General features: G+C 35.5%; 2 protein-coding genes across 2 annotated transcripts in view; one reads left to right on the top strand and one right to left on the bottom strand.

The window, feature by feature from the left end:
• Positions 1-7,190, top strand: part of LOC113225550 (tyrosine-protein phosphatase non-receptor type 11-like) — a 79,430-nt gene extending 72,240 nt beyond the window's left edge. The window contains exons 3-4 of the mRNA XM_026457881.1: positions 5,430-5,606; positions 7,035-7,190. Coding sequence (XP_026313666.1) covers positions 5,430-5,606; positions 7,035-7,190 — 333 coding nt within the window. The remainder of the gene's footprint in view (positions 1-5,429; positions 5,607-7,034) is intronic.
• Positions 7,191-11,770: 4,580 nt separating this feature from the next.
• On the bottom strand, positions 11,771-20,028 carry LOC113225561 (tyrosine-protein phosphatase non-receptor type 11-like). Its single transcript, XM_026457892.1, has 8 exons — positions 20,013-20,028; positions 18,936-19,109; positions 14,859-14,990; positions 13,985-14,112; positions 13,481-13,642; positions 13,221-13,331; positions 12,531-12,621; positions 11,771-12,006 (listed from the first exon to the last, which is right to left on the bottom strand). Exons 1-8 carry the CDS (start codon positions 20,026-20,028, stop codon positions 11,825-11,827), a joined length of 996 nt encoding a protein of 331 aa, XP_026313677.1. The 3' UTR covers positions 11,771-11,824.
• Between the last annotated feature and the right edge of the window lie 1,254 nt (positions 20,029-21,282).

Consider the following 21,282-nt stretch of genomic DNA (forward strand, 5'->3'; position numbering starts at 1 on the left):
ACGACGACGACGACGACGACGACGACGACGACGACGACGACGACGACAACGATAATGATAATAATAATAATGGGAGCGGCAATAATAAAATACTAGTAGTATTTTCTCAAAAAATATAGGAATATCATGTCTGTAAAAACAAGGTAATATACGAATATTACCGATAATATCCGAAGATTACGATATAGATATTACCGATAATATACATATTTTCATTTCCCAGAAATAGGGAATGATAAAGTAAATTTTTGAAAGCGATATTAGCTAATTGCGTTTTCTTTTTTCTTTGGAATCCCGATAGACTAGCAGTATTATTTGCAACAATAAAAAAAAAATTATATTTTATAAATGTTACATATTTCATGGGGTTATGCTGCTCAATAGTATTTCATTAAAATTATGACAGATAGATTTGTACTTTTTATGGTAATAGAAGGTTCACGATTTATATCTGAGCATTTTTTGTTGCAGTTGACGAGGGAATCTATAGTATACTGCCATGCCGTTCACCATCGAAGTACAAGTGTACATTTCCCGGATATACCGGACAAACAAAATTGCCGTGGATTTCATCTTTTTAATAACAAGACCCAGCACGGGCTTTGTTAACTATGACAGTTATAGATTTGTATACTCTATGGGTGATGAAAATGAATATGATTAAACATAAAAAGGGATGTCGTCGTTAAATTGCAAGTTGTAATATAGCACTTTGCAGTTTGACGACGATATAGATCTTACCATTAATTTAACACTTTGACCTTTAAACTTTTGTGCAATTATAAAAGTCTTAGGTCAAAGCGACAAATTAAATCAATTTGAAACAGGGACATGTTTAAAAAGAACGGTGATTCCCAAAATTAAATGTTAACTTAGCTTTAAATGTTAGTGGGAGTGTCTAGAAAATTTGAGATTAGTTGAAATAACCTTAAGAAGGATAATAGTCTTAAAGAGATACGAATTATCAACAAAAACAAAATCATTAAAAAATATCATAATAAAGTTTTTTTTACATAAAATTTCGTATACTCACAATCACATTAAGTAATTAATTAAAACCTAAGACGGTGTGACTTACAGGTAAATAAGAGTTTTAATAAAATTATCGCTTTTTCGTTGGTCTAGATAAAACTTGATAATATTTAACTCTTTTTCATTTTTAAATTCTCTGGACACTTTCATTGTAGTCGTGAATCAGCTCAATTTTTAACCTAAAATCGTAAGTAATGTTGTGTAATCCTCATTTACATAAATATAAGGTATATGTGTCTCGAGGGGTAACCTACTAGTCATTGGACAGTGTTTCGGAAAATAATATATTTTGTGTGAACATTTTAAAAATAATTATGAAAAATGTGACGAAATTTTGTACTTCCTACAGATAAGTTACTAAATTAATATACTGTTTTTATTTGTATTGAACTGTATTGCAATTTGTCTACTATTTTATAGTAATGGAAACTCAAGGAGCTCTTCCGTCCGATCGCTGTACCATTGTCACACTTTTCGAAGGTATAAGATATTCAAAGATTACATAAACAAAACAAACAATTTTGACTGTCTAATAACTGGTTTAAGATTTTTCTATTATCATTATTATGTTTGTGAAATTATTTGTAAGTTTCCTCCAATATTATTAAAATAAAACAAAATAATTAGAAGTCCCGGTAACAGTGAAAAATTGTTTATTGTTTTACTATTTAAAAAATAGTAAATTGGTGAGGTAAATAAAAATAAACCTTTTTGTAATTTTTATATATTATTTGTTACCTTAGTATACTGTGACCTTATTACTGTGTGTTCTCCGAGTTGACAATAAATGTCGTGTATTGTTTTTTTTTTTCGTTAAAAATTGTTTTAAGAATCTTTCAGGTTTGCACATTTTCACCTGCAGTATAAATAACTTGTATAATGATGAAACTGCATTTTTATTTTTTTTGAAGTTTGATGCATACATATGTGTCTATCTATCTATATCTAACTAGCACATTATTTTAAACGGTAACTCCACACAAACGTAGCAGGGCGGCTTGTGTGTGTGCGCGCCCGCCGTGTGTCATGTTCAGACGCACACATTCACATAATCCCGCGAAAAACGCATTGCATAGCGCTGGTAATTTTTTTCATTCTTTTGCGTATATGTGCCTCCGAACACGACGCGGCGGGCGTGCATACTTACACGCCGCGCTGTTACGTTTGTGTGGAGTTACTACACTTATATACTTATTATATGCGTCTAGCGTGGTCGAAGAAACCACTACTTAGCACAGCAGTAACAGTAGCAACTGTTGGCTGTTACTAACGTTTTTTCAAGCGATTAGCTATGTCTTCCATGAGATTGAACGAATTCGTAGCCCCTAGAAAATAAACGCGTAGCTGCGAGGCTAGTGTGCATTATATACATAATGCGCAAAACACACACGGCTTTCGCTACAAATGGAAAGTAGGAAAGCATATTTATTGTAAACAGGTTCTTGAATGAAAGGGGTTAAAATGTTATATCGACATTCAGTCAGCAATTAATCTAAACAACTATTTATTATTATTAGGGTGGCTTCATGCAGTGCCTATGCATCCCCTCATCATTGCGACCACTGACTGATCTATTGTGATCACCACTAATTACATTGCAGAGCCAAGGCCGACAGCACTGAAGAAGTGAAGGACTTACCTGGCTCCGATAGATTTTATGTCCTCTGGTTCTGGCATGTGCTTTCCCAGTATGGAACTTCGTACGTCTATTAAGCTACCCGCATTGGGTGAGTAGGTGAACATAAATTTCAACCGCTTGTGGTAGAATCAACCCAATGTGCCCAATATTAGACATGTGCTACAAGCCACATTGGCCTATTAAGCTTAGTGAGCATTCTTATGCCATTCCTGTCCTATAACAAAGCTTCTCTACAGTGTTTGGCACTGTAGAGAAGCTATCAGGGCTTTTGAATGCTCAAGACCCTTGTTCTGTAGCCACACTTCTCAGGGGACATGCTGGTACTGGACTCCCTTTGTATGAATAAATGCAAAGAAGTCAGGTTAAGCATGTATTTAGAGCCGCTCCAAGTGTGGTTGACGTGGCTCCCGTTGCTAGCAAGCACGCGATACGACGCTGTAGACTGCCCAATGTGACAATTGGGGTTATTTGGCTAACTTTAGCACTCCAAGCAACAGAGGCGTATGTCACTAAAAGCCTCACAGAGTTATACCTAGAATTTCTAAGCAACGAACGAACTCAACAAATTTCGCTTGGCTTATACCTTTAATCTTACTATCAGGTTTTACGTCGGCATATCTATTGGAAAGTCGTCGCTCACTAATGTTCCAACATGATTTCAACATGGCCCCGACCTTTCCTCATTCGATTGTCAGTGACATAAACAAAATTCAAGCGTGGTCCCGGTGTGGGAACGATGAGCGGAAAATTTATCGATGGAAATAAATTCCAAACTCTAATTCGAAGTCTAAAATGGAATCAAGCAATCAAGAATAAAATCAAGCTGAAATGCATTCCTAATGTGCTAAATGTACATATACTATTAGTACAGAGGACATCGGGCATGCGCAAATTTCCTCTAGATGCAACATCGTGCATACCAGTTGCGTTCAGTTTAAAATGAAAACATGAAAATTAAAAGATGACAAAATCAAATTCTTTATTATCGTAATATGTACCTATTTTTATTTATAACTTTTGCTTTTACGTTTGTGGATATAGTAATATCTAATTTGGTAACATTCTTATTGAACACAATTTACCGCTTTAGTTTCATTGCTTAGTTTGATCTAGTGAGTTAGGAATTGTGGAAAAGCTCGAATTGGACGGAAGAAGCATTGAAAGGATACGGATATTTCAAAATTTCATACGTTCTCAATACATCATGAGGCATTCAAACCATTCGTAGAAGTCTAGAAAGATCAATAACGCAGGAATGCACTTGAATTCAGGCGGACGTGTGGGAGAGTGGGCTGTTTGTATTAAGAACGATGCGATGACGCACGTTGTTTGGCGGAAATTTTTAAAATGGCCAATTAATTATTGAATTAAAAAAGAAGAATGTGGTAAAAGTTTCGTAAAAAATTTAGAATTGAGAATTTAGTTTAATTAGCATTTTTACACTGTTAATGTATTATTTTTTTGTTACATCTTTACAACCATTTAATAGTATTCCATCGCGCTAGTTCTCGTATGCAGATACATACATCTTCTAGGCGGTATCGTATCGCAGCTCATATTATGTGCAAGGAATTGCATTGGAAGTACCAGGTAAGCATAGACGAGAGTAGTTATTAGCGACTTCCGAGGTGAGGGTGGGGTGCACTTGCGCAGAGGAGCTACGTCATTCAATAGAAAGCCTGCGCAGTACAGAAAACGTTCACTTAAGTGAATTTTACCCTAACCAGTCACTATACTGTAGAATATATTCCTTAGGATAATTTTTACCAGTGAGCTAAACCATCTGTTCATAACTCAGTTATCATTCCACTATTACTCATTATATCATAAGTATTGGGGGATTCTGCAAATTAGCTGTCGTAAACCAAGTGAATCGTGTACAAACAAGTATCGCGTGACCGCTTAAATCATGTGGCGTATACTAACAATTCTTTTAAACAATTGTTATGCATTATTAATCATTAACGTTTTCCTCCTTTACTTGCACATGCATGCAATTTCAGTAGAGTCGATCATCGCTCTATTTACCCAAAATATTATGGAAACTTTCAGTGATCTCCTCTGTTGTTATTTGATAATGTACCACCTGTATACTCTCATTGAAGACTATTCGCTATATGACTTATAAATATGATTTACTCATTCATTAACCAGAGCTGTTTTGTTTTATAAGTTTTATTTCATATATCTTTATGTAAGCTACTCGTAGTTTACACAGACCAGAATAAATTCAATTATCTGTATCACACTATTTTCCCATCTTTATAACATAAACAAACTATTTTGAGTTACGTGCAATGAATGAAAAAAAATCACACGTTCCGTGTACAATACAAGTAAAACTTTACGACAATAAGGAGGATGTTTATGACATACGTGACTATGATCACAAAGACACCAACCTTGGACTTGTCTGGGACTAATTTTGAGGTAAACGTTAACAGAATGATATTATCTCGTCAAATCGTTAACTAAAAAGATCATGAATCATGATCACGAGGTTAAGTTATAGCATTTGATGTAGTTTAAAGATAATTTGTAAATTTGTTTTTGCTTTGTACTGCGCAACATTTGTGTGCGGTACATTTTATTTGAAACCTTTCCAAATATTGTACACATATAAAAGCCCTATCTGTGAATAAGCATTATGTGGTACAATTTTCATTTATTTTCATATTATACGTTTGTTCAGTATACAAAGTTACATTTCGTTATTCCGATACAATAAATGAACTAACTGTACTTTTTCTACTTACAGCACAACAAGTACGACGTAGGCAGCGGAGAGCAATTCGACGATCTGGTGGGACTGATAGAGCACTTTCGCTCCTACCCCATGGTGGAGACTTCAGGCGACGTGTTGCGCCTGCTGCAACCGCTCAGTGGTACCCGCCTGCGAGCAAGGAACATCAACAGAAAAGTCCAGGATTTGCAGGTACTTATAAAATGGTTCTTCTATATAGGAGTTTATAAATACCTTCATAGACAATACAAAACTTGGACAATTTAGATATAAATGTAACATTATCGCCTATCTTGATAAGTAGTGCTGCAAAGCAAAGTAGCAGACTTTGATATCTATAGCCTAGATTACTACCCTTGATACCACCCCGAAAATATTTGGTGGTCAGGGTCGGAGACCAAGCAGTGATTGAGAAATAAATAAATATCCAATTCTTTAGAGAAATTATGACTTCGTCTGACGGGTAAATGAGCTACATATATATATAAATATATATGTATACATAAGGCGCACTGTAAGTTTCCGGAACTGGCCACTTACATAAACAATATTTAAAAAGTAATTACAACATTTGAAAATGGAACTCTTTGGCTGTAGAATAAAGTTTGTTTCATCTGACTGTCATTTGTTTTAACATTGTGGCGTCATTTTAGAAATTGGTTGTCTACATCACCATGGATTTAACTCGTGAAAATTTTCGTAATATGATTTTCTACGACTTTAAGTCTAATGTCATAGCTCAGCGGAGTTTCGCTCAGCTTCAAACTGCTTTTGGCGATGAAGCGCCATGCAAGACGACTGTTTATAGCTGGTTTGCAGAAATCAAACGCGGTCGTGTGAATCTCAGTGACGAATTTCGTGATGGTCGCCCATCCACTGCTGTGAACAACAAAAACATCGATTTTGTGGCGCCGTATGATCAAAATAGACAGGCATGTGACATACCATGAGATTCGGGCATCTTTAGACACAGGCATTAATCAAATACAATCGATATTACACAAACATTTCATTGACACACAATCATTGAGCCGAAACCAATCAAAGTGGCTCAATAAAACTGGACACGTGGCTACTGTTGCTTTTGAGAACCGATGTGCTGTGAATAGTGATTGGTACACGACCATTTGTTTACTGGAAGTTATTGACAAACTCCGTAAAAATAAATCATCGTGCACCACGATAATGCCAGTTCTCACATGGCCAGACAGACAAATGAATTTTTGAAGGTGAACAACATTGACCTTATAAGCCATCCCGCGTACAGTCCCGACCTTGTGACATTTGTTTATTTCCAAACCAGTTACGCGGTCAACGATTTTCATCACCTGAAGAGGCTGTCGAAGAGTATGAAAAATATGTTTCAGAAATTTTTCATACTCTTCGACAGCTTCTTCAGGTGAAGCCGCAAATACTTTGCTCATGGATCATATGATACAAAACCTGCTATGCCTCTGTTTGCGATGGCTCTATTTGGCTCTATTCTTCAATTTAGAATATTGTAGCTCTAATTTGCGCACACATAAGGCAGGGCGGGTGTAGCTAAACCATACCAGCATATGTCATAAGTTTAAATGGAGCCTTATAGACAAATTTACAACATTATTTAAAAAAATACAGGATATGGAAGATAAATTGGAAACAAAAACCGGCTTCTACAGCGAGTTCCAGTCCTTGAAGATGTTAGAAGATAGACTTGTCTTATCCACTGACGAGGGAATGAAGCCTGTGAATTCAACCAAAAATCGCTACAGAAACATCCTACCATGTGAGTAGAAATAAGAACGATTCTTCAAATAATTATATGCACAGCTTTTACAACGTACTAATATAATAATTATTAATAATTTATAATATAATTAATATAATAATAATTATTTAATTCATAATTTTACTCAGTTTAACTGCCTCTGTGGCAGGACGGTTACCAAGCCGGACTGCCACGCGGAGGTCTCAGGTTCGATTCCCGGGTCGGGAGAAATATTTGTATGGCCTACATTTATTTCTCTCGTAAGTTTGGGAGTAATTTGTGGTTGTCTATGTGTGTGTCCATGGCACCAGCGACATAGGGTTTCCCTAGTTGAGTCATTAACAAATAATCAAGTTTGCAATTGCAAAGAAATGAAACCACAATCCTCCCTGTCTGTATTTGTCACTGATCCCTCCTTATTGTTGTTGCAGAAACCTTGTTTAGAATCAAAAAATACCTCTTTGTCAATAACTAGATCAAATGAAATTCAAAAAAATATTGTTATGTATAGTGATGAAATGGGTAAAAATATAGGTTTGCAACTTAACCACCTAGGAATAAAATTAACAAATATTTGCATGCCAGGTGCACATACTGTAAAATATTAGATAGTATTTTGTCAACTAAATTTGACAAAGACATTTCAATAATAATTTTAATTGGCAGAAGAGGAAAATGTAACAAAAAAGATTTAATTCAATATATTTCACAATTAAATAATTTAATTAATATAAAAGAAATTATTTTGTTAGCTTTTCCTTTCAGCAATAGCCTCACAACAAGTGAAAATAATTTGAGGCATAACTTAAATAGAACATTACACAGCTTGACATTTCATTATAGTAAATTTCATATCATGGATACTAATAATTTTATTAGTAAATATTTTTATTTGACTAAAGATAGGTATTATCTTACTAGTTATTTTAGGAGACAGATAGCAGAGTTGCTATCATATTATATTAATAATTCAGCCAAATCATTGGCTACCAGACCGGCTGCTTCTATTGAGCAGTCCGTTGACATAGGTCAGTTTACTGACAATAATCATTCTGTTGAAAATAATTCAATTTCTAATTACTTAAATTAACACAATGACAGTAAAAAACCAACCTGAAACACACAGAAATAAAAAAAGTTGTATATTAAACCTGGTGCATCAAAATATTCAAGGCATGAAAGGCAAAGAGTTAAAAATAGAATTATTTATTAACTGTAATAATATTGATATTCTTTGTATTACTGAACACCACTTTCTATTAAAACATCGGTTCATGTTTAGCTTCAACAATCACCAGGAGGCTAGTTCGTTCAGCAGAGAAACAGCTATTCATGGCGGCTCTTTAATTCTTATTAAAAATAATTTAAAATTTAAAGAACGTACAGATATTGTGAGCCTATCTATTGAGCGGACTATAGAGATATCCTGCATAGAGCTTGAACGGTTTGTTATATTAAGCGTGTACAGACAGACCCCCTCATTCATCTTACGAACTATTTGAAAATAGATTAGATGAAGTTTTAGGCAAATTAGATAATCCCAATAAATATATTGCTGTTTGTGGTGATTTCAGTGTTAACTTATTAGAAGTTTCCAGTGCTAGCAGTAGGCTCATATCATTTTTCCAATGTTATAATCTTGTGAATCTTTTCTTGGTGCCTACTAGAATAACTTCTACTACTGCCAATTGTTTAGACAACATTTATACTAACGCCATACCTAGTAATAAATCTATTATAAATAAATTAACTTCTGATCACTGCGGTCAATTGGCCACTTTTAATATAACTGTTGACAAAATGCCAAAAAAGGATATCACATGTGTTCCAATAAATAATGGTCGACTTAAAACTTATAGAAATAATGTAATGCTTAAACTAACTGACATTCTGTACGTTAACGATTCCAATAAATTGTATAATTCAGTTTTCAACATAGTGAAAAGTAAACGTGATAATGTTTTTAGGTCCAAAATCATAACTATTAATAATTCATTGAAATTTAGTGATTGGGCGACTGTGGGAATTCACAAAAGTAGACAAAGGCTATAATGATCTTTACGATGAAAGGACTTCTAACACTAGTAACAGTTTTAATGATTTTGTTAGGAAATATTCGAAAATGTTTAAACGTGTTTGTGTTGCAGCCAAAGCAATGTTTATAAATAATAAAATAAAAAGCAGCGCGAATGTAGTAAAAACAAATTGGAATATTATAAACAGCGAAACTGGAAGGGTCAAACCTCGTAACTTAGATTTTCAACTAAGATTTAATGACAAAATTGTAAACACAGATGCAGAAGTTGCTAAACTATTTGAAATTTTTTTTACTGACATTCCAATTTTGACTACTACGAGTAAGTCGTTAAATTATCTCCCACCGCCGCTGAATCCTTGCTAAAAGAAAATAATGCAGTTAGTATCACTAACTTAGGTTCCGTCATGTATTTCCAAACGATATTGTTAAACCCTTTAAGTCTATAAACATAAAAAGTACTGCTGATCTTGATGGTCTTTCAGTCAGAGTAATTAGTTCTATAGTTGATTGTATTGCGCCTTACTGAGCCTGTGTCTTTAATAAATGTGTTGATGATGGTGTCTTTCCTGACCTCATGAAGCAAAGTAAAGTTATTCCACTTTTCAAATCTGGTAGTATTTCTGACCCCACCAATTTCAGACTTATATCAATACTACCAACTTTCAGTAAAATATTTAAAAAAAATATTCTAAATCAGATGTGTGCACATTTTTGTAGTAATAACTTAATGTCTCCTAAACAATTTGGGTTCACTTGGGGTCGCTCTACAACCGACGCTGGTGTCGAGTTGATTAATCATATATTTGATGCATGGGAAGTCGCACATGATGCTATTGGTGTATTCTGTGACCTTTCCAAGGCTTTTGATTGTGTGCACCATGATACACTGGTCAGGAAACTTCGCCATTATGGTGTGGCGGGACGTGATCGCAACCTTCTTAAATCGTATTTGCGTGGTAGGGTACAGAGGGTCGATATTAACGGTACGAGATCATCAGGGTCTGCAATTAGCATGGGTGTCCGTCAAAGTTCAATTCTAGGCCCATTTTTGTTTTTAGTTTATATTAATGACTTATCTAGCCTTATGGAGGGTATAAAACATGAGATAGTATTGTTTGCTGATGATACTTCCTTATTATTTAAAGTTAAAACGAACCAATGTTCCTACGACGATGTGAACAATGCTATATCTAAAGTAGTTGATTGGTTTGCTGTTAATAACCTACTTCTTAATGAGAAAAAAACAAATTGTGTGAAATTTACATTACCCAATGTTAGAGAGACGGTTACAAACATTGTAGTTAGTAACGAAAGATTGAATCTTGTGGATACAGTTGTATTTCTAGGTATAACGGTCGATGCTAAATTGCAATGGGGTCCCGGTATAAGTAAGTTATCAAAACGGCTCGGCACTGCAGTGTACGCGATTAAAAAAATTAGGTAACTTTCAGACGTCGAATCTAGCGGAGATTGGTTTATTTCAGCTACTTTCACAGTCTAATGACATACGGCAATTTACAATCTGGGCCCCAACGTCTCTTTGAGAGATAAGTTTAAGGAAATTAACATTCTTACACTAGCCTCACAGTACATTTATGAAAAAGTAACTTATGTTAAAAGGAATAGTAATTTCTTTGTGAAAAATAGTGACAGACATAACATTAATACGAGGAATAACAATAAACTAGCTTTTCTTGATAGTAGTCTTCACAAAGTCAAAAAATCATTTAAGAGGCAATGTATACGCTTCTATAACAAGATTCCGGTAGATATAGAAAATTTGCCTTTCACGAAGTTTAAAACTATAGTGAAACAAAAACTTTATACTACAGGTTATTATACAACTTCTGCGTACTTGGATGACAAAAATCCGTGGTAGTACCCGTTTAGCTCATGGAGGTAGTCTCGATCTCTGATGTTTCAAATTAAAAAAAAATATTGTAAATGTTATTTACAAAGAGCAACCTCTAGAGTTTCTTGCTCATTCTTCTCAGGGGAATCTGCCTTACGAATGAGCGGTAGAGTTTAACCATTGTGACGATTTCAAGTGTAGTAATGCTTACCTATGAAATAAAAATAATTTTGAATTTGAAATTTGTATTTGAATTTTGAATTTGAATTTTGAATTTGAATTTGAATCCCCACAGATCATCTCCTACACCAAAACCATAATCATCTTGCCCCAATTTACTTATTTTTATTTGTTGTTAGGCAAAATAACCTGTATGCTGTCTACTGTTACCACACCATTAAAAAAGTAAATAGTGTATACAAAGCCACCAACACAAAAATTTTAGCAATTGGTTGCTTAGAATGGAAGTTGCCTAAGTTTTTAATCAACTGTACCTTAGTTCAAACTCACACAATTTTTGTTTTTTTCCACAAAAATGAACTCGTCACTCACATCGCTATTATGAACTGACTGATGAGAGGGCACATTGAGAAGAAAATATCTAGATGACGTTACAAGTTTCGCTACAATTGAAAAGGATCATCTTACCTCCAAGGATCTTCTCGTACACCTTTCCCCTACATTAAATATCATTGGTCAGTTCATTCAAACTTACCAACACAATAGACTATACAATATAACATGGTAAGTTCGAATTCAGATCTATATTATCAATGCGAAAGAGCTATTGGTGCATGACGTACCCTTTTCATTAGCTTCAAGTTGTTGTTCTCAATGTAGTCCTGCAGGGCTAGATATAGGAATTGGTACTGGGCGCGGTTTTGCACCAGTCCGTTGCGTTGAGCGCGTAGCCACCTCACCGTGTCATGCACGTCGATATCGCAGTGAACACCTGGTATTAAATTGTTTGTTTACTCCCTGTTTGCCTACGCGCTTAAGAAGTGGCGGATTAAAGACGAAGTAGTAATAAAAATTGGACTAGAATCCATAGAAAGTCCAGGACAATACTTGTATCATTATCAGATGTCCGAATCTTAACATTTAAGCGCATCATCAGAACGGCTTGATTCGCACATCATATCCGTCACTCTGGCAGTCATCACATCCAAAATAGAAGGACTCGACTGTGATACGCTACGGAAATACGACACGCCAAATTGATACGATTATATTTTTAACGTCACAAGCAACAGTGATTTGTCTCGCTTTCGCAACATAGTTCGTTTGTCGCTTTAAATAATAACATGTCAATGAAATTTAATGAAATAACAACCACAATATCAAAGTCGCAGTAATAATCAATAAGTAAATGATATTAGCTGAAATTCGCTAAGTAAATGAATTTGACCTTGTCAGAATATTCACAATTCGCATAGCTATAGAACAAGCAAAAGAAAAAACACTGAAAATTCTTACCAGAAGATTTAATTTTATCAATCAGGGTATCTAGAGCTATGAAAGTCCCAGTCCGACCCACACCCGCCGAGCAATGGATGCAGAGAATGTTCTGAAATAATATTTTGAATAAAAGAAAGCATTTGTAGGAATGCATTACTTACAATGACAGTAGATAAGGAAGAAAGGAAACTTTCAGTATTAGTCAGAGGCCAACAATATTTGATAATACGTAGATTACCTATGTCAGTAATTCATAGTATGTCCTATAGAACTTTTGTACACAGAGTTTAACAAATAGCATGATCAGCTATTGATCATAATTAAAATAACTAAATAAACCAAAATCTCGCAAAGAAATATTTTGGTATCACATTCAGGAAGTTCGTAGTCAATTTTTTGGCCAGATAATAATAACGCACACACTCAACATCCCTGCACTAGGAAAACCCTGTGTCGCGGATGCCTTGGACACACACACAGACAACCACAAATTACACTCACGAGAGAAATAAATGTAGGCCATACAAATATTTCTCCCGCCCCGGGGATCGAACCTGGGACCTCTGCGTGGCATCCCGGCATGGTAACCGTTCGGCCACAGAGGCAGTTAAATTTTGATAGGTTTTATGAGTACAATCACCGACTGAAATACTATCAAATCTCTCTGATATACACTATAAAAATTCCCTCTCCCTATATTGTCTCTACCTGTTCTGGAGCATTGTTGCTCTGTGTTATCTGGTACATTTTTCCGTTGATGTCATCGATGAAAGTAAGCACGCCAACCGCCTCCTCTGGAGTACCGTGGTCGGGCCAAGTCTGTAAAACCACCTAAATGAGTAACCATAAACAGGAACTCACATTCAAATGAAAATCTGACAAAAGTCTCGTTTGACGAAGCTATTTCTGCGTATGCCAGTCGTGATTTGAAGGTGGTTTATATTATATGAACTTCATTGATTTCTAACCATAAACTGGTACTGGTAGATGGTTCTGCTAATCTTGTCGTCGCTAACATCCATTTCCCGCACCATGTAGTCTTCGTGGCATGTCTCGCAAATGTTCTTCACCTGCAGGCTATCATACCTCTCCTCGTTCCCGCATAACGGCCAGTAACGTTCGCATTTTTTCTATGAATAACAATAATTAAAATTAGAATATAATGCAATAGCTATTTACTATTTAAGAAATGTATATTGATATAAGTAGATAGTTATACCTACTTTGTGCACAGGTTCTTTTAAACCTAAAAAGCTTGATATTTTCTGATGAAAGTACAAGACCCTAAACTCTTTCAACAAAAAAAAACCTCATATAGCAAATTAAATAAAATTTGTTCCCACTAGTTCCATGCATAGAACTTTTGTGTTACAATTAATTGTCCCATGTGAAACTAAGTATGGAACTACTAAGAATAAACCACAATACCCTCATGCAAATATATCAGCTGAATAATGCAAATTTTATAGTACCTTCCCCTTCTCAACCTCATTGGTGATCATGGCTATGACCCTCACATCCTCCTGCCAGATCATGCGCCAGAAGTCGTTTATGGTGTTTGGAAGGCAACCCTGAGTGGCAATGTACATTTTGTCTTTAACTGTAACAAAACAGATTACCAGCACTAATAGAATTTTCTAGCAATTTTTGTTTATCTTCTTTATCCTACAATCAGCCATGTTGGCTATAAACCTAAGGGTTGTGGTATTATAATGAAAAGAGTGTGACTCCCAGTGGAGCCCAGCCCTGTAGATTGTGTAATCGGATATTTTGCTATCGTGGTCTAAGTTATCGCGCCTTGTTTTTAGTCGTCGTATACTTTCAGGCGCGGTGAGCTGCTTCACTGATTGATTTGGGTGATGTTTTAGCCGGGTTTCTGAATTTATCACCACAGTTATTTCTTTTCTAACTGTGGGCAATACAAGAAATTCGTGGATCTCCGTTGTTTTTATGAATCATGACACTTGATATTTTTCGAAGTATATTGCTCTACACCCTTTGGAGAATCAATATATTAGAGGTGCTAGCAGCTCCACAGAGTTGTATGCCATATGACCAAATTAGCTTTAGTATTATTTTATACATTAGATTACATTTTGTTGTCAATAGCCAGTTTAGAATTTCGTCCAATCAGGCAATGGAGCCTTTAAATTTCAAATTGAAGCAAATTTAATACTTATGTTTTGTAATTTTATGTATTATTATTATAATTACTTAAAAGCAATTAGCTACCTCTGCATATGTTTATGCATAGATACATGTACTGCATGATCTTTAGCGACATAAATTCTCAAGGTAATTTCTTAATCCTAACGCTGACCTAGACGTCGTTGACGCTATACATACCAAAATCTCGGCAGACGTTGCCGTTGAGTTTGTCTAGCCTGATGCACTTCTTGACTTCTCGCAGCGCATCATCTGACAACGACTTCGACACGAGCGGCAGTGACTTCTTCGTCTCATTCCGAAGTATCATGGCTGAAATAAATATTTTTATGAGAGGTACGAAGTAAAGCTTTTCTATATGAAGAAATAGCTTTTCACTCTACGCACCCGATTGTGAGGTACCATGGAACGCTTAGCAAAAATATGTATACCAAAATATATGAGTGTGTAATGTAACATAGAAATTTGTTAACCTAACTCTCATGAAATATTTATATATTTTATTTAATATGTATTCTTTTATATATATATATATATAAAAATATATATATATTTATATATATAAAAGATATATATATATTTATATATGTATATATATATGCATACAACGAACGCTTTTTATAAACTCACATTTTATAATTTCATTTTTGATAACAATCATTAACCATAACAGTTTTATGTCATAAACCTTAGTTTATATAACTAAATAGAGTATTAAACTGAAATAAATTTGATCTAAAGCATACTAGGAATCGCAAACAAATTCGATTCTGCTTTTTCATTTATACTGACGTAAACTATCCTACTAAAGGAAGTAATTACCTCTTAAAAATTATCAGATTTGACAATATACGTGAGGCGTACTATAAGTTTCCGGAATGAATAAGAAAAAAATACTATAGATGGTAAAAAATGAATTTATTGTTTCTCAAAATATTCTCCGTTAGCGTTAGCGTACTTTTTCATACGAACGAACCAATTTTGAAAACATTTATACCACTAATCCGTGACAATCTCTGAAACATATTTTTCATACTCTTCGACAGCCGCTTCAGGTGATGCATATGTCTGGACTGTACGCGAGATGGCTCATAAGGTCACCGTTGTTCACCCTCGAAAATTCATTTGTCTGTCTGGCCGTGTGAAAACTGGCATAATCGTGGTGCAAGATGATACGGCGTTTACGATTATTTTTACGGAGTTTGTTAATAACTTCCGGCAAACAAATGGTCGTGTACCAATCACTATTCACGGTACAACGATTCTCCAAAGCAACAGTATCCACGTGTCCAGTTTTATTAAAAAAAGAAGCAGTCATCCGCTAAGAGGCACTTTGCACGCGCGCCACTTTGGTTGGTTTCGGCTCATTTCGAAAGACCCATACGCTCGATTGCTGCTTTGTTTTGGAATTGTTACTATAAATTCATGTTTCGTCACCTATTACCATATCTCACACCAAATTTGACGCCCCTTCGTTGAATCTGGTAAGCATGGCATTGCACCAAGTGACGCGATCCGTTTTTTGAGCCTCAGTCAAATTGTGTGGGATCCACCGAGAGCACAGCTTTCTCAGACCCAAATGTTTGTATACTATTGATTGTATTTGACTCTTGCCTATGCCTAAAGATGCCCGAATCTCATGGTATGTCACATACCTGTCTGTTTTCGGCAGATCGATATTTTTGTTGTTCACAGTAGTGGACGGGAGACCATCACGAAATTCGTTACTGAAATTCACACCACCGCGTTTGAATTCTGCAAACCAGCTATAAATAGTCGTCTTGCATGGTGCTTCATCGCCAAAAGCAGTTTGAAGCCGAGAGAAGCTCCACTGAGCTGTTACATTACACTTAAAGTCGTAGAAAATCATATTACGAAAATTTTCACGAGTTAAATCCATGGTGATGTAGACAACCAATTTCTAAAATGACGCCACAACGTAAAAACAAGTGACAGTCAGATGAAACAAACTTTATTCTATAGCCAAAGAGTTCCATTTTCAAATGTTGTAATTACTTTTTAAATATTGTTTATGTAAGTGGCCAGTTCCGGAAACTTATAATGCGCCCCATGCATTGACTTACAAATAAATGGACGACGGGTCTAATACAAAAACCACGAAAAAAATGTCCCAAGGCAACCTATTTAAACGTAGTGACGTGTAAAGGAATATGAAAAAGCTAAAACGTTGAAATTGAATTGTAATGTCATCGCAATACTGTCGAATTTTGCTTGCTTCGCTGTCAATCGAACAAACGAAGACTACGTATGACGCTCTGTATACGATTTTAACGCCCTATAAGTTCGGACACTTTTTAGCGCGGACCCGACGTCCTTATTATTGTAAGTCAATGGCCCCATGTATAAAATGATTGTTATAATAAAAGAGCTTTATGTAAAATGTTCTTAAAAAATTTAAATTATTATTATAATCGTGAATTATATAAAATTAAGTTACAGAAGTTTAATTAGTCCAAGTGAAAATTATATTAAAAAAGCGTTATATTGCTGTCCACTAACTAAAATGGTCAAATAACCATTTTTAATTGCACAAAATGGAGTACGAAATTCTCTTTTGAAAACAATTCAAATTAGTTAACTTCTTCGACTTATCGGAACTTACACTTGATGCATAGCTGAAATGTCATTAAACAATCTCAATATTCTGAAACTGGGTTATGGTTGTTAATGATATCTCAAAAAAATATTTTGTCACTTAGTCGAGTTTTAGTTAGCGGACGGCAGTATAGTAGTTGTTCTCGTAGTACACCTATTAAAAAATGAGCACCGAAAATATGTTTATAGAGAACAACAAAAAAAGATCGCAAGTTGCTACAATACGAGATCTTTGAAGATCTTCAAGAATTGCATGGCGCAAAATTCTTATTTATGTACAATGTTACAATAGTAAACAAATTAATTATGTCATGGGAGACATTGTTCTCTAACAAACTGAGAACGACACCCAAGTGAAGCTTTTCATTTAAAGTAGTATACTCATACTGCGATAAACTTCCATTATCATTATTCATAGCCCGACTTCACTTACTGCTGGATGATAGGTATTGTGTATAGGTCTCCCGTAGTTTGTGCATTCGTCACGATCCTGTGCTAGTCTCACTCATCTACGGCTCTCAATTTTGAGTATGTCGTCCACCCTTGTCGCTACAGGACATCCTACGTTTCCAAAACCATTTCTTCACCACCATTCGGTTATCGGTCTTGCAATATGTTCTTCCTTGTTTCATTTTAAACTCGTTATCCGATCTCCTATATCCTGGATGTAAGATCGTCTTTGGATTTCGGAATACGGATGTCGATCTACAAGTTTGATGCCGAGCATGATTCGCTCAATGGCTCTTTGTGCAACTCCCATTCTGTACACAGCCTTCTGGGTGAGCATCCACGACTAGGTACCGTCAGTCATAGTGGTCAAGATACATTGGTCCAATAAGCGGGTATTCAAACACTGTGCAGTATCAAGTGACTTCAGAATGTCGTCCAGCCTACCAAATGCAATCCATGTCAGCTGTATACGTTTTGTGATCCCCTTTTACTGATGCTCTTTACCAAAGGTAAATGTCCAAAATAATTATATTTACTGGTAAACTGTAATCAAGAGACACTCGCCATAACCTTCGTCTTGGACACACTCAAGGAGGCATCAAAAAGTTGTATCATTATTTGGAGATCACCAAAATTTTCTGCGAATAGTACGAATTTAGGAATCTTAGATGGGACAAGTTGCCCCATTGATAAATTTATCCTGTACTCTTCCCACTCTAGCATTTTCATGATATCATTAAGAATTGCCGTAAATAGCTTAGGGGATGGTGTCTCAATGCCAGACACCTTGCCGAATAGATACAGGGCTCGTCAGGGCTTGGATTTGCACTTGCCTTGTGGCCAAAGTGTCAAGCTCTTGGAGCACATTCACGTAACATGAATCGATGTGGCAGCGATGAAATGCGAAAGAACACGGGTCAACGTTCAACACGGTCAAAAGCCTTCCGTAATCGATGACCGTCATAGCAAGGTGCCGGATATACACTTCTACATTATGACACTTCTCCATCAGCTGCTTCACTGTGTGGATATCGTCAATTGGCTGGGATGCATTGAGCTCGCGGGTGAGTCTAGTCGCCAATATTTTGGAAAAAAGTCCATACAGTAAACAAATACACTTCAAATAGTTATATGTTTTTTAACATGTACCAATAATTCGTAAAGTCGCTTGTGTTTTAATAATATACTCACACTGAATACTATCCAGGCTCTCATTAGAGGACTGAACTGAGGTTGTGGAGTCGTTGAGACGCTGAGCCCGGATGTAATTAGCGTTTATGTAGTCGCTTTCTGACTTGTCATCGCAACGACGCAATATGACTCTGCTGTGGTCGTCTGGAAGTTGAATAACAAACCGATTTTTAACTTTGCAATATATTTTAATGTTTTTACTTATGAAAGGCATACAAATTAAATATAAACTACAGTTTTCGTTGTGAAAATCAGTATTAAATTAGTGACTTCTGTGTATCTTTTTTTAACGCACACACTCAACAGCCCCGCACTAAATTCAAATTCAAAATAATCTTTATTTCAAAGGTAAGCATTATTACACTTGAAATCGTCACAATGGTTAAACTCTACCGCTCATTCGTAAGGCAGATTCCTCTGAGAAGAATGAGCAAGAAACTCTAGGGGTTGCTCTTTGTAAATAACATTTACAATATTTTTGTTTAATTTGAAACATCAGAGATCGAGACTACCTCCATGAGCTAAACGGGTACTACCACGGATTTTTGTCATCCAAGTACGCAGAAGTTGTATAATAACCTGTAGTATAAAGTTTTTGTTTCACTATAGTTTTAAACTTCGTGAAAGGCAAATTTTCTATATCTACCGGAATCTTGTTATAGAAGCGTATACATTGCCTCTTAAATGATTTTTTGACTTTGTGAAGACTACTATCAAGAAAAGCTAGTTTATTGTTATTCCTCGTATTAATGTTATGTCTGTCACACAAATTACTATTCCTTATAACGTAAGTTACATTTTCATAAATGTATTGTGAGGCTAGTGTAAGAATGTTAATTTCCTTAAACTTATCTCTAAAAGATATTTTGGGGCCCAGATTGAAAATTCCCCTGTCCTGCACGTTTCTGCAGGACAAAGATTCTATTGATATCGGGGGCATTACCCCAAAGCAAAATGCCATATGCCATTAGACTGTGAAAGTAGCTGAAGTAAACCAATCTAGCGGTTTCGACGTCTGAAAGTTTCTTTATTATTTAATCGCGTACATTGCAGAGCCGAGCCGTTTTGATAACTTACTTATATGGGGACCCATTGCAATTTCGCATCGAACGTTATACCTAGAAATACAACTGTATCCACAAGATTCAATTTTTCGTTTAACTACCGTATACATCTACTACATCTACTAACTACAATGTTTGTAAGCGTCTCTTTAACATTGGGTAATGTAAATTTCATACAATTTGATTTTTTCTTATGAAATTGTTAACGGACTATATTAAATTTGTATGTTTTTCTGAGTACTGTAACCTCTTAATTAAATACGACTAAAATGGTAGAAGACTGGATTTCGTTTACATGATCGATCTCGATTAATAACAAATATAAATGCTTTTTCTTGTTTTAGACCAGGCCGCGTAATTGTAAAAGAAAAACCATTCGTGGTGGGTGGTCGGAAGACTATGATCTAAAGAACTAGAGGCGTAAAAAGTAGGACGCCACATAGATCGGCAAGTAAACAGTAGTAGTTTCATATACCTAGATTACATAAGTGACGACTTTGTTAAGTCTAAAAAGTTGTTGTTTTTATTTGTTTCTACCAAAACTTACAAATTTTCCTAAATAGAGCAACGTGTTCCCCTGGATCATCTTGCCAATACCCTTGGGACACCGGGGCGTCCAAGACGATCCTTTCGTAGGGTTTTAAAAATATTCAAATATAATGATGTTGGTCAATAAACAAAACGTTTTTAGTAAGACAACATGTAAATAGATTAATTTCCTATCATTCAACGCTTTTACATCTGCTTTAAGCTGAATATCTTTTAAACTGCCACCATTCTCCCCTACGGGGAGCATCTGGTACACCTTTCCCCTAACGATAAAGTAGTGCACAATTTATTGTAAAACTATTTATAGTAATCCAAACCTATTGCGTTCGATTCTTTTGGAATAAAACACACCGGTTTTCTCGTAATTAATAATTATTTATTTTAATAGGATAGTGTTATACTACAATGTTATAGTAACAGGTAGATACATAAAAAAGTAAATTATAGTAATCAATATTAGTATTTTGAATCAAAACAACGACATGATTAGTCCAGTTTGTTCTGCGGAATGCATTTCATTTATAATAATAACAACGCACACACTCAACATAGCCCCGCACTGGGGAAACCCTTTGTTGCGGGTGCCATGCACACACACATAGACAACCACAAATTACACCCAAACTCACGAGAGAAATAAATGTAGGCCATACACATATTTCTCCCGGCCTAGGAATCGAACCCAGGACCTCTGCATGGCAGTCTGGCATGGTAACAGTTCGGCCACAGAGGCA

This window comes from Hyposmocoma kahamanoa, unplaced genomic scaffold, assembly GCF_003589595.1.
Source record: "Hyposmocoma kahamanoa isolate Upper Pololo Valley unplaced genomic scaffold, ASM358959v1 100021, whole genome shotgun sequence".
Lineage (NCBI taxonomy): Eukaryota > Metazoa > Arthropoda > Insecta > Lepidoptera > Cosmopterigidae > Hyposmocoma > Hyposmocoma kahamanoa.

What these genes read in the sequence shown, in the direction of transcription:
- LOC113225561 (XM_026457892.1), bottom strand. An exon ending in CAACGTCTGCCGAGATTTTG is followed by an intron (nt 14,113 to 14,858) that starts GTATGTATAGCG and finishes GTTTTGTTACAG; the next exon opens with TTAAAGACAAAATGTACATT. An exon ending in TGATAAAATTAAATCTTCTG is followed by an intron (nt 12,007 to 12,530) that starts GTAAGAATTTTC and finishes ATTTAATACCAG; the next exon opens with GTGTTCACTGCGATATCGAC.